This window comes from Mustela lutreola, chromosome 12, assembly GCF_030435805.1.
Source record: "Mustela lutreola isolate mMusLut2 chromosome 12, mMusLut2.pri, whole genome shotgun sequence".
NCBI lineage: Eukaryota > Metazoa > Chordata > Mammalia > Carnivora > Mustelidae > Mustela > Mustela lutreola.
This window is the reverse complement of record NC_081301.1, coordinates 32,413,218-32,427,348: the sequence shown is the minus strand read 5'-3', so window position 1 is coordinate 32,427,348 and position 14,131 is coordinate 32,413,218. Positions and strand designations below refer to the sequence as shown.

Here is a 14,131-nt window from a genome sequence, read left to right as displayed (position 1 = left end):
GCTGACAGCAGCAGGCAGGAGCAGGAGCAAAACACCACTGAGTATACTCAGGGAGAAGAGTCCAGAACCCTCTCCCCAGTGTGAAGGAGGCAATGCGGGAGGGTTGCTGTTAAACTGAGATGCAGAGATGACAATTAGGTTTTAGGAAAAATTCCCTCTTGAGAATGTTTACATTTCCCATAAAGATACCTGGGTGTGAGTTGGGTCCCCCAGAAGCTCTAGAAGCCCAGGACAAGGAATTGTGTACAAGTGATTTTCTAAAAGATGTGTTCTCAGGAGAAACATGTAAGGCAGAGGGGAGTGAGAAAAGGCCAAGATGTGGTTTCAGGGGAGGGCCAGCCTCAGCCTAGTCCTACGGGGAGTTCTGGAGCGTGAGTAGCACTGGCGTCATAGGACCCCACCAACCAAGGTCGCTGCGGGCCTCTGGGCTCAGGTGTAGGTCCCAGGCACCTCCAATCACCCAAGGAGTGAGCCATCCACAGGGACACCTGCACAGCTAGGGGCTGGGCAGACCTGACCAAAGTCCTGAAAGAGATCCCAGGAGATCCCGCTGGGACACGACAGCACCTGCTGTAGCTAGCTTTTGCGTGTAATGCTGAGTGCTGATTTTTGAGGCAGCAGGAGTTTGAGCCAGACTAAAGGGAAGAACAGAAGGGGGGTGGTCTGTGAGAAAAAGCCTTCCACTTTTAAGGTAAGTATCAAATCCCCAAGTGAATGGCAGCAGGGGGAAAAATGGAACATGTTCTGGCTTATAGGCAAGGTTGACTCTGTTCTGTTTTCATATTAAACCGCTACAATCTTAATACAAGTTAATGGATTTGTTTATTATTCAGACAATTAAATGGGATAGCATATGTGAAAGAGACTGGCACTCAGTAGGTTTAGAATGACTGTCCTGCTGGACTGGACTCTGAAGATGGCTTGATTAGACCCACATACATAAACTCTGTTCTTTGGAAAGTCACCATGGTGAAAGGGGTCGTAATAATAACAGAAATAATGATGATGCAGTTTGGGGACCTAAACACCAATCATTGCTTACAGTCTCAACCCTATGAAGGAGGTTACATTTCCCTCCACAGAGGAGAGGTAAATAGTCTCCCAGAGGTCACACAGCTCTAAGGGGTGGACTGTGGCCTCCTTTTGTCCAACTTTACAAATTTGCATTTCCTGTTGTAATTTATCCCTACCATGCCCCAGGCCATGATACATTTTATCTGAGTTGGGGGGAGGGGGTATTCGCCAAGTTCTCAAATCAGCTCCTCAGTCAAGTTTGTGTCTGATGTAATTCCCCTGGAAATCCCAGAGTCTGGGATGGGGCAGAGACAGGAGGGATGCGGGTCGGCTGTGGCTCCTGGGAATGGCCAAGAGAGGCTCATGAAAGGAAGGCCCTAAAATAGGAAGCTTGAGTGGCATCAGGGAACTAGTGCGAGGTCACTGGGACAAGTCCCATTTTCTAGGACGCCTAGTAGACGCATCACAGTCAGACTATCGCAGAGCTTCTGACAAGTTCCTAGTGATGGCCTCGAGTAAAAAATCGAGAAACAGCCAGAATCCTCAAAGTCCAGGGGATGGTGGAATGACCAGTCCCCAAAGGGGTCAGATCTAGGACTTGGCGAGTTCTCTCTACTCCTGGCTAGACTTCCTAGTGCTCTGTTTCTTATCTCACTCAAATTCAACCTGAAATGCTGATACCAGATATAAATCACAAATGGGTGGCTGGTGTAAAGCCTGCAGGTTAACATGTCTTAGAGAATAAGACCAGGAGCCCGAAAGATCAGACAGGCAGGTTCTAGCAAGATGATGTTTAAGTAATTCGTGTGAGTGTGTATGTGTATGTGTGGTATGAAGTTCCCTAATTGGATAAAAAAAAATCCACCACACAACTTCGGCATCCTGGTAGGATGAGGCAGCAGGGTGTGTGACATAAAAGGGGGTTTCATATAACACCTCCCGGGCACGAGGATCTCACTGGCTTCCCCTAACGACCTACAGTCATGGGAATTCCAACCAAACTGAGTTTACTCTATGACACCGTCTTTTCAAGTAAGACATAGGCAGGGGGAGCAACCGTGACAGCATTTGAGTCTTAGTGGAAAGATTTTTTTTTTTAAAACAAATCTTGGGTAACAACTTGAAGAGACACACCAGCAAAGGATAGATTACTGTTCACCAGCAGCAAAGCCAAAGAGATCAGTGAACTCAGCAAATCACCATCTGCTGTTCTTCGTCACCTCCTTGGGGTGATCAGTTAGAGAAACTGCCATTAGAGGTGATAGGGCCCGAAGCTGAGATGGCTGGTCTCCCCCGACACAAGCTACACTGCAATGTCCACACTCACAGCCGGTTGAGAGGCTGGGCAGACGATGAAGAGTGGGGCTATTATTTGGAGTCATTTCTACAATAGGTTTGTCCATGGGGAGTGAGGAAGCAATCCCAGGAAATGCTGTAGAAAGAACGGGCCCTTTTCTTATAATCAAAGATATTTCCCAGCAGCCTCTTTCAAGTTCTCCATGTGCCGAATGCTCTTGGAAGCCTCATAGCCCCCATGCAAATCTCGTGCAGACCCTCAGTAGTTTTCCAGGATAAATGCTGCACGTATTATGTTTTCATAATAGGGTACAGTGAGACTATATTAATTTAGTTTCCATCCTAGGCACCATGAAGTAAATACGGTGTCATTTTAAGAGACAAATCAGAAGGAACATTTACTAAAGGGGGTATACTGTGAATGAGAGCCATCATATATTAGGGTGACAAGTCTCAAGAATTTGTCCACTTGAGATCTGGTATGTCATCTGTGTTTTAGGAGACTGGAAAAAATTAAAAACTGATCACCTGGGGCGTCTGGGCAGCTCATTTGGTTAAGCGTCTGCCTTTGACTCAGGTCATGATCTCAGGGTCCTGGGATTGAGCCCCGTGTTGGGCTCCCTGCTCAGTGGGAAGTCTGCTTCTCTGTCTGCCCCTTCCCCTGATCATGCTCTCTCTCTCTTTCTCTCTTTCAAATAAATAAATAAAATCTTTAAGAAAATGATCACCCAAAGAAAATGAAGGTTTTGATTTTTACTTGGATACTTAGCACATGTTCCCAAGCATGTCTTAAAATATTATGGGTATAAGCCGGTCAATGAACTCAGTGAATCCTTGGTAGAAACACCTAATTAGAGCGAGTCTGTTCAATCTCAGTACATCACCGTCAGTCCTGGGCATGCACGGAGGGGCCTGGCTTTGCACCCTCACTACCCAACACGTGGCACACGTTGAGAACACACAGCACGGGCACCTAGTAATTATCCATACACGGACTTTCACTACTGAACTGCAGGGAAATTGAGGGCAGCCTTCTGGTCTTTACTCCCATAAGCTGAATGGAACCCTCCCTCCAAGGGCCTTGGATAGACCTTGGCTAGTGACCAGCAATTATTCATCTACTTGTCTATATTCCACACTGGGCTGGACGTTCATAAGGAAGAGGCCACACCGTAGTCCTTTCCATGCTTCCAGCTCCCAGCACCCAGCCCTGGGGCTGCCAAAGGAGTGAATAAACGTAGGAACAAATACATCTCTGATAGGTTAAAAATCAAAAAGTGTAAAAAAAAAAAAAAAGTCAAAATTGTGCGCAGACGCACGTGTAGTGGCGGGGGTGGGGGGTGGGGAGGGTTGGCGCAGGGAGGGGGTTGGGGAGCACATCTATCATAGCTCCAAGCAATTCTCAGGGTTACTATCTGAGAATCACCAGGACGACGTGTCAATAATGTGAATTCCTTGGTCCTACCACAAAGCCATTGGATCAGAAGTTCTGGGTGGGGCTGGGGAATCAGAACTTTGAACGCAGTGCCCTGGGAGCTTCTCATACATCTAGAAGGTTAGGAATGTTGCCCTAGAGAAACGTTCTGGGATTGTTTCTGGGATGAGCTGGGATTGTTAGAATGCCCGGGGATTTTGATACTTAAATAGCCAACTCCAGCCTGAGTTTCTGTGTACACATCTGGCAGAAGAGGGGTTTTCATGTGGGGAAGTGTTCTGAGATTTGCCGACCATAGAGAGGTAGGAGGTAATAATAACAGGGCCAAAGCTCAGAACAGCACACTCAGGGAATCAGAGGCAGACAGGATCCCCCAGGCCTTCAGGGTACAGGTGGGAAACAAAATCCCCCTCCCAGTGTTTCTGAGAAGGGTAGCTGGAGGAGAGCTCCTAAGAAGGTAAAACAGAGCTGGGCCCCGAGCTAATGCCAGTGTCCCAATCTAGGATGCGCGAAAGAAATGGAAGAAACCTCTTCTTTAGCATGCCAACCGGGAACCACAGGCCCAGCTCCCAGACCAGAGTGTGCACATGGAATCAATTGAAATTGAGTCACGGATATAATTAATTTAATGTGTTTAAACGATTTTCCGTATAGTAAACACGCTGAATGAGGGTGACCCAGAATAAAGTGCTTGCCTGAGAGTGGAAAAATGGACACGGTGTGCGCTGTATAATGAAAACCCTTCAGCAAATAGAAAATGCGGCAATTTATTTGTACCTCCCATTCCTTTCCTTTCCAACTCTTTATTTATGGCTGAACTTGGCCTTCTGTGGTCTCCTTGGACCACAGAGACACTTTTTATTTTGTCAGAAGATGTCCTTTCTTCTCTGATCAGAAGACCATTTTAATGAAACCTGTCTGCAGCCCAGTGACAAGCACATATTAATATGTGACAAAGGGGATCAGCAGGAAGGGGAAAGAAGTACAGAAATGTTTCACTGCTGTAATCCCTTTCTCCAGGAAAGGGGAACGGGCATGATGAGAAGGGAAGGAAGGTGACACGGGGTGTGGTGGGGACAAGCGCGCAGCGGAACCACCCTCCTGGCTCTGCCCAAAGTCCCTCCAGGGGACTTGGCACGCTCTCTCTCTGGACCTCACATACTCATCTACAACCGGAGGGGGTTAAACCTGAGGATTTTAACCAACTGAGCCACCCAGGCGTCCCGCTAAACCTGAGGATTTTAAAGAGCGCTTCCAATCCTGACGTTCGCGGGGTTATGAATTACAAACCGGAGCGGGCAATACATACATGTCAAGCAATTTCTCATTAAAAAGAAACTCATCTTCAAGCTGTGCCAAGTGTTCACGTGGTCTTATCTAATTGCTCATCGAGTGTGGATTCGGTATTATTTGGCTTAGATGAAAGGGAGCCCTGGGAAGTGGTTATAAATGATCTCCCACTAATAGAAACATGGGGCATCTGGGCAAAATGCCGACTGCTGGGATGAGGAGGGCCACAGAATGCGTCCTAGACTCTGTAGCTCTCTATCCAGAGATCTGGCTGAAGATACTATGGATTCCTTCCATTAGATAAGACACAAAGCGTGGCAAGATGACCCGGAGAGGTGTACCCACTTTTTCGGACAGCTCTGCCACAGTGGTCCTGGGGTAGAACAGGTGAGTCCCACCGTCCCTGAGGCTCAGTCTATGTTTATACCAGGAGAGAGAGGAGCTCTGGGGTGCCCATGGGGCCATGGTGGGGGTGGGGGTGGGGGTGAGGTCTCAGGGATTGCTGGAAAGGAGGCCAAACAAACAAGGCCCTGGGCTCCTCCTCTTTCCCACGGAGAGGTTTCTCTCTAATCTGTATTACATACCAGCACCACATGAGATTTTATAAGAGTTTCTGAGGATAAACACTTTTTTTTTTTGAAATCACATTCTCAAAAGCTGTTCAAGTTCACCGTCTGAATGCAGGCCGTGCTATAAACAAGGCTATTGCCCGTAACTATTCAGAGCCTTGATGTCTGAACTGTGGGAGCAGAGCCCAAGAGTTGTCGGGTCAAGAGTGGCTCTAGTCCGGGGTGTTGGTAGCTGCCTCCCCACCCCAGAAGCATTGCTCAAACTGCAGTGCCCATCAGCACCCCCTGGAGGTTCTGTTAAACCACAGGGGCCGGGCCCTTACCACAGACTGATTCAGTGCTTCTGGCGTTGGGCTGGAGAAAGTGCATTTCTTTTTTTTTTTTTCTTTTAAAAATTAAAGATTTTATTTATTTCCTTGAGAGAGAGCGAGAGAAAGAGAGAGAGAGCATGAGAAGTGAGAGGGTCAGAGGGAGAAGCAGACTTCCCGCTGAGCAGGGACCCTGATGTGAAACTCAGGAACTGAGCCGAAGACAGCTGCTTAACCAACTGAGCCACCTAGGAGTCCCGAGAAAGTGTATTTCTACTGGTGCCCAGGGTACTGCCAGTCAAGGTGTACTTTGAGAATTTGTAGCCTATAAGATGAAGGCCAGCCTCCTCAGCTTGTTCCTTCAAAAGTGGGCCCCAGCTTACCTTCCCAGACACCTCCTCCTCCTTTCCAATTATGCCCACAAAGTCATTGTCCCTGCACACACTCACGCATCTCTCCTTCGCTCACCACGCTCCATCTGGCCAGACTACCGGCCCCCTCTCTGCGTGGCTAAGGCACAGCACCACACTTTTCCTCCAGAGAGCTCCCTGACTTGTTCATCCATGGTCGCAGAAACCCCTCTGGGCTCACATGCTTTCTCCCAGGGTGCTGAGCCCTTTAAATTCTCATTACCATTCATGTCCAACTCTCGCACCTGCATTCGGACCACGGGCTCCGGGACAGGGAGCCCATCGTGTCCACCTCAGCATCCACGTCACTGTCTACACCCTCAGCTCCCGCACCCCATGGCCTACAAGAACAACCACCGGCAAGCCTGAGTGCGCACACAAAGGAGTTTGAACATTTAAGGAATATACCTATTAGCTCGTCTTGTGTACTCTTCTTAATACCCCAAGACCGACTGATTCTCTAAATGACTCTTTACATTAGAACCCAAGACAGGACTTGAGCCATTTCAACCTTTTCTTTTGGCAAATTTTCCCTATTTTCTGAGCGCAGAGTTAGTGAGAAACACACCATCACGAGATGCGATGAAATGCCACTGATGTTCACTACCCGAAGGCAGGATAATACAGCAACTAGGAGCTAGACCCAGGTTTGAATCCCAGTTCTCCTTCTGACTGGCAGTAAAACGTAAATGCTCTGCGGTCCAGGCTCCTCACCTCTAATGGTGATAACAACAGCATCAACTTCCTCTGGATGGCACACGGAGGCAGTGAGATCATTATTAACGCTGACAACCCTCGCACGGGCCTAGTGTTGGGCAGACATTATTACATCTAACCTACAGGAAGTGCTTAGTGAAGTATGTGGCCCAGCATAAACATTAAAGGGATGTTAGCAATTATCATCATTGTTTATTTTACCAACTTCTGTGCAAGACGTAGATTATTATCCCCAACTCCCGGACAAGAAACTTGAGGATCCCAGCAAGCAGCCTGCTCAAAAAACATGAGCAGTTTTCACTTTGCGATGGTTCATCTTTACACCTACCTCATAAGGTAGGTCCTATTTCCATCTCAGGAAGGAAAACTCTATGGTTTGGAGATGGTACCTCGAAAGACCCAGGCCTGGAGCCTGACTTTGGGTCAGGAGCTCTTGCTGCCCCCACCGTCTCCCCCACCTGGTGAATTTCAACTGCGCTGTGTTCAACCTGCTCACAGCGCCCTTTGTAATCCGCGACCTATAGAGAAGCATCTTCCCAGCCTGTCAGAGAGCATCACCGAACCTGTCTCTCATGGCAGCAGCTCTGCAATCCTATAACCCACAGGAAGTTACTTCAGTGATCAGATCAGGGACCGCGTCTCAAAGGGCACGTGACTCAGCCCCCTCTTGCCTTGTACATCTCCAAGGAGCACTAAGGAAAGCAGAGGCTGGGGTGTGGGACTGACCGTGACCCCGAAGAAGTTGGTCTCGTTCATGGCATTGAGGATGATCCTGCCCAGTGTGTGGTCCGTGTAGTTGAAATCCTGGATCCGCTGGTGCCGGCTGCTGGCGTGCAATGTCTCCATGGCCCTCTGCAGCGTCTTGGCAATAACCCAGATGCCGTCATAAGCGTACCCGTGGAACTTGCTAGGCCCCACGCCTGACCGCTTGTTGTTGTACTCTCTCTCATACTGCTGCGGGGTCTGTAAAACAGGGATGTGGGGGGAGGCAGGTTACAGCTGGCAGGGACATCAGGCACAAATGCTTACTGTGAGCCATGCACGGTGCCAGGCCCTTCCTGGACATTATCTCATTTAATCTGCTCAACAACCTTATACAGTGGGGACTATTATTGTCCCCGTTTTACAGATGAGAGAACAGATTCAGGGAAGTTGACTTGCCCAGGACCACGCTGCCTATGAGTGGCAAGGCTGAGACCCTGGCTGTCTAGCAAGGCTACTGTGAAGAAACAATGTCCCCTAACCAGGCATCCCTGTCATATTTGCAGGGCCTGGAGCTACAGTCCCAATGGAAGATCACATTCCATGTGTCTAAATATTTAGGTTACAGACTAGCAAGTAAACCACTTGATAAAATATTTTCTATCTCTCCGTCATAATTAATATACCTTCCTAATGATCTGGAATGGCAAATTTGAGTTCAGAATTCTGGGGCTCCTTCAAGCTTCAGGTGGGACAGAGACACAGGGGGAGCTGGCCTTGCTGTGGGGCCCACCCCTGCCATCAGTCCACACGTCTTCCCCTCCTAGCATCAGAGACCTTTAACCACCCCAGAGGTGCAGCCCAGCCTCAAGAGGGCCAACCCCAGCAAGAGGCTCCCTGGCTCTGGAAGGGGTTCCAGTGGCTCGTGTAGGGAATTCAGGATGTGATGTAGGAGGGAGGGAGTGCAGGCTTGGGGGTAGGAGGTATGTTCTAGTGGGTTGCAGATTCTGAGCTCCCGGGGCCCAAGTAAGGCCTGCCTAGAGCATGGGGCCTAGGGCTGGTCCCCGGTGCCCAGATGTAAGGGCTGTTCAGACCCTACACTGTGCCCCTCCTCTTTCCTCTTCTGTAATACAGCAAGGTCTGTGAATAATTCAGCATTCTGTAAAAAGAATTTTTTTCTCCCATTGAACAGAATGTCATAAAAGAATTTCATTGGTGATATTAACATTCTGATTGTGGCCACAAAGTAATGAAAACCTTTTTACTCTAGTTGCTGAGGCTTACACATCTAAATGGACACCACTCCAGGGAAACCCATCACCCTCAACCTTTCCACGGGCCTCTCGAGTCACTTCTAAATTCCTCTGCCAGAAATGTCATCAGAGCACACAGCTTAGTCTTTGGAAAAAACCTTCCTGGGGACAAATCACATATAGAAACCATTGACTCATCATTAGGTTACTGGGAAGGGTTCGTAGAGATGGTCACACATGCTCCCTCCACTTGAAGCCTGAGGCACAGAGAGGTCCAGAGACTTGCCCAAGGTCACACAGTGTATGTGCATGCATGTGTGTGTGTGTGCACGCACGTGTGTGAGTGTGTGTGTGCATGTGCGTGTAGTTACACTGGTTCCATTCCGTCTCTGCTACTTCTTTCTCATTATTGACTTTTGAGAGCAGAATTGCTTTTTTGCAAACGACCCCAAGTTGTCTGGGGCCAGGTCTAGTTGGTCTAGTTAGGCCAGGTCAAGTTGTCTAGGCCTGTGGAGGGTGGTGAGGCTAGGCCCTCAGGGGCTGGGTCTCGTAGATGGAGCCCACGTGAGTCTCTTGCCCTTGGTTCACTCAAACGTGCCTGGGGACAGCCAAACGCCTCCAACTGTGGACCCTGTAGGTGAGGAATTCTGCCTGACCAAATGGGAACGCTGGCGTCCCAGCAACAGCTCCCCCTCCTTTTTGGCTTCAGCTCCCACTGGATGACTCAGGTCTTAGGCCCGTTGACAGTTTTCCTTGGAAATGCATCAGGTCCAGCCATCACATTTGTTCGTCACTCAAAACACACAGCAGAAGCTCCTGAATCCGAGGATTCCTCAAGGAGCCAGCACCGTCTCTGTCTCCAGCCTCACTCAGGGTCCTGAGCCACTCCCCACTGTCCCTCACCCCCCCGGCCCCCTCACGCACTCCCACAGGGCCGGCTTTCAGCTCTCCCCCTCCTCTCTCCTCCCGGAGGGGAGCACGTGGGCTCCCTCATGAGGCACACTCTGTCCCTTAGACCTCTTGCGTCCTTTGCGCACATCAAGTTTGTTCGCACCTCAGGGCTTTTGCACCAGCTGTTTCCTCTACCAGAAAGCTTCTCCAGCTTGTTGCATGATATTCTCCGCATTCAAATGTCAACACTTGTCGCTTCTCAGGGGTGGCTTCCCTGATCCACCCTTCCTAAAAACCCCTCACCGCAGGCATTCTCTACCCACTGGTTTACTGCACTTTTCACTACCTGCATCTCTCCTACTTATTGTTTTATTTGCATATTGTCTGTTGTTCTAGTCCTCCCTCCCCCTCTCCTCCCCAGCCCCCACAACTAGAATTAAGCTCCATGGGGTCAGGATGTTTCCTATCTTGATCACTGAGGTATCACCAGAACCTACAGCAGTACCTACAGAGACCCTTCCCAACCCTCAATTTCTCCATCTGAAAAATGAGGAGGTGGGATCATGTGATCTGGAAGTTTCCTCTTGGCAACATAGGTAGGAGCCTGGCACGGTGATAAGGACAGAGGATTTGGAAGCAGGCAGGCCTGCCCTCCAGCTCTGGCTCTGCAGTTTGCTAACTGTGACCTGGAGAGCCTTCACGTCTCTGTGTCTTCCCTTGCTGGGTGCCCATTAGGATTCAGTGACATGAAGCCTGTAGAGTGTCCAGCCCAATGTCCCAGACATGCTGGTATTCTACCAATGCCACCCACTGTTACTAACAGTAAAGGTGGCTTACCGGACCTTTACGCAGCTGGAGCAGCTGCTAACCTAGGATGCCCCAAGGAGCCAAGGTGGCACTGACATCTGTGCCGACAGAGGCCAACGGTCTGCCAGTGCAAGCATGCTCTGCTTTACTCCCATAACCAGTCTCCAATCATTGGACCTTTAGGCTGTTTTGAATTTGTTCCAATTATAGGACTACAAAAAGCATCCTTGGATCTAAATTTTCTGAACACATACTCGTACTTATTTTTTCAGAATAAATTCCCAGAAGTATAATTGCTGAGGCAAAGAGTAGAACAAACTTAAACATGATCCATCCATATTTGGGCCAAGACATTCTCCCCAAATACGAAAAATTAAAATCTCCTGGGTATGAAAGTACCCATTTTCCTGCACCCTTGACAATTATAATAATTACAAAGTTAAGAATCGTCTGTTTGTTAAATTAAGGGAAAAAAGTTCATCCCCCTTTTAATTTGCATCTCTCTAATGATTAAAGTGAGCTCCTTTCCAATACTGATAGGCAATTTTTATTTCTTGGGTGCTTCTCTTCTTCCTTCCAAATTGCTAGGGTGAGAATCATACCTTTTAATGTTTTGTTTAAATGCATTCTTATAGTTTTTCTATCTCTTACTATTTGACTATATTTTCTTTGATTTTTAAATATGATTTGGGTCTATTTCTGGTTATTAATTTCACTATTGGCTATGTTAAAAGTATTACAAATTACTTGAATTTGTTTTTCTCTATTTGCTTTAAGTATACAAGTTCTGCGGCCCTTTGGACTTCTTCTCTCTTGGATTTTGCTCCTGTGAGCTTTCTCTGATGTATAGAAAAGCATTGAGGGCTGCTGGTGTCTGTATTTGAGTCCTGTTTGTTCGACCTAATAATTGTATTCCATGATGTTTCCAGACCTCTTCCCTACCCAGAACACTGCCACTGGGTCATCCTTTCTATTACCCTTTTAAAGTCAGGGGGCCAGACCTGAGGCAAACTCTCAGTGCAGTCTCACCAAGGGATAAATGAGTATAATTTTTTAACCTCCTTAATGTCGTTTACTGGGGTCATTTTTTGTGGAGACAGGAGGGGGAACAAAGTCCTATCATTTCTTTAGTATGACCTTGGAGCAAACACAAGCCTCTGTGTATACTTTTTACACGTGTACTTGTAAATCTACATCTTTCTAGCTCATAACACTGTTCTTCATCCAGTGGGTGAGGGGCAGGAGGTAGGGGGAGCACAATGGAAATATGGCGTTGACCTCATTTCTGTGGGAAGAGTCCTTGGAAAGGGACAGGTGTAGCTAAGCCCGGAAAGGTGACCTCATTCTCACTGTCTTAGCAAGCTCTGAGTTGAAGTCATTGCCACCACATTATATCCCAAGCCATTCATCACTTCCCAGGTGATGCCAGCACCATTCTCCCTTGGGCAAAACAATGACAGCAGGAAGAAACACTCTCACAATTGTCTGAGAAAAAGTGGTAGTTGTTCTTCGAGCGGGCCTCTGATAATTCGGGGCAGAAGAATTTCTTCCATTGTACAGCTGACACAGAAGGCTGATTAATTACTCATTCTCTGAGGTCAGGTTTATCATGAGATGCTAAAAGTTTCTGAGAAAATAACTTTATATAGATAGTCCCAATTACTGACAGGTTGTGCTCCAGCATATTTTTGAAAGGCAGTTGTTGGAACTTGGAACATATTTTTCCACAGAAACTATGTTATAAATAGTGGTTAGGCTCCCAGGCTAGCCCACACAAGCTTGCTAACCCACAATGTGACTAAACCTTATGGGTCTGTCATTCCAACAGAACCAAGCAGAGTCCTGCTTTCAGAGAGAGGGGCCTCATGGACAGAAGACAGCAGAAGGTGAAGAACCCACCCCCTTCCACATCTCCAGCTGCCATCCCCAGACTGGCAAAACTGGCAGAGTTTCTCTCTAGCATTCCCTGTGGGATTTCAGGATTACAGAGTCTTTTTTGGGAGGTACACTTGGGGGGGGGCTTATTTAGTCTCTCTGTTCCTATACCCCAGTTTGTAGATCACCTGGGGCCTTTGTTAAATGCAGACGCCACAGTCTTCCATTTTGTTTCGGTATGTCCATGGGATAATTTCAGAATCTGTATTTCTATCAAGCTTCCAAGATCTCAAGAATATACAAATTGGTTATCACTGATTGAGTCCCTCCTACAATCTGAATAATGGGTCTTCTCAATAGCAACTTCCAGATGTTTGCTGAGTTCCATCTTAGACTCCTCCAGTGTTGAGATGCTCAGTCTCTCTTCAGAAGACCTTCTGCTTAGGAGTGCTCGCCATCTATGAGATTCGTGTTCTGGATTCAGCACCTGCAGCACCTCCCTATGACCTATATTCTGCAAGCAGTGTCTCCTTGTGGAGCTTTGGTAAGAACATCTTTTCCCTCTTATGTACAACAGCTCCTCAAAGAGCTGAAGGCAGTGGCATGCTACCTTCTCCCCAGGGTGCTATTTTCTACCTTCGAAGCAAAATCGTCTCAGTTCACACTTCCACTCTGACTGTGATGAAATGGCTTATATCAAACCAGAGCTCCCATGAAGGACATTCAGAAAAGCAGAATAAAACATAAAAATAGCTATTCAAAGGCATCATAGAGCAACCAGGACATCTAGGACTTGAGAAACAAGATGCTAGGAAGAAGAGAATGCTTTGGGAAGAGTCCACCAATCTTTGCTGCTTCCCCTGGAGGTATGTGGTGTTTTGTAGGGAGGAAAGCTAATTGCAGGAAAACAAAGCATTGGGTCAGAGTTTCCAGCAGTCCCACAGGGAGGGGAAGACAAAAAAACCTATAGTTCAGGGTTATCAGGATAGCAATGCTTGTAGGACCAACGTGTTAGGAGGAAAATGAAACACAGAAAAGTGAGCCCAGTATTCAGACTGGCCTTTGACTTGAAATATTTCGTGATAGCTAAGCTGCATAAAGCAAGAGGCTGGAAAGCAAAGAAAAAGCTGTGGCTAAGGGGTTTAGAAATGAAGAACTGTTTGGAGTCTCATAGTATTAGGGAAGACAAAAGTTGAACTCCAGGGCCAGTAGACACCCCAGGATTTCAGCTGATAACAATGAAGAACAAATACTAGGAATAAGAGCAAGCCAAAATAGACCAGGTCTATAAAAACCAAGACCAAGCCTGAAATCATCTCACTTTTTGATTGGATTAGGTGATCTTCCCCTAGTCTAGCTACCTTCTTAAAGAGAAATAAACACCATCTGTAGTCTCTATATTTTTTTCATCTCCAACTATATTAATAAAATGTTATAAGTACACCAGGAAATAGGACCAAATAATAAAAAGAGAGAAAGAAGGCAGACAGGCAGGCAGGCAGGCAAAAAGTGAGGAAGGGAATAAGGAAGGAAAGAATAAAGGAAAGGAGATAAATAGATGATA

General features: G+C 47.4%; 1 protein-coding gene across 1 annotated transcript in view; it reads right to left on the bottom strand.

Annotated features, from left to right (window-relative positions):
* GABBR2 (gamma-aminobutyric acid type B receptor subunit 2) overlaps nucleotides 1–14,131 on the bottom strand; it is a 338,485-nt gene that overhangs the window by 124,044 nt on the left and 200,310 nt on the right. The window contains exon 7 of the mRNA XM_059142785.1: nucleotides 7,766–8,002. Coding sequence (XP_058998768.1) covers nucleotides 7,766–8,002 — 237 coding nt within the window. The remainder of the gene's footprint in view (nucleotides 1–7,765; nucleotides 8,003–14,131) is intronic.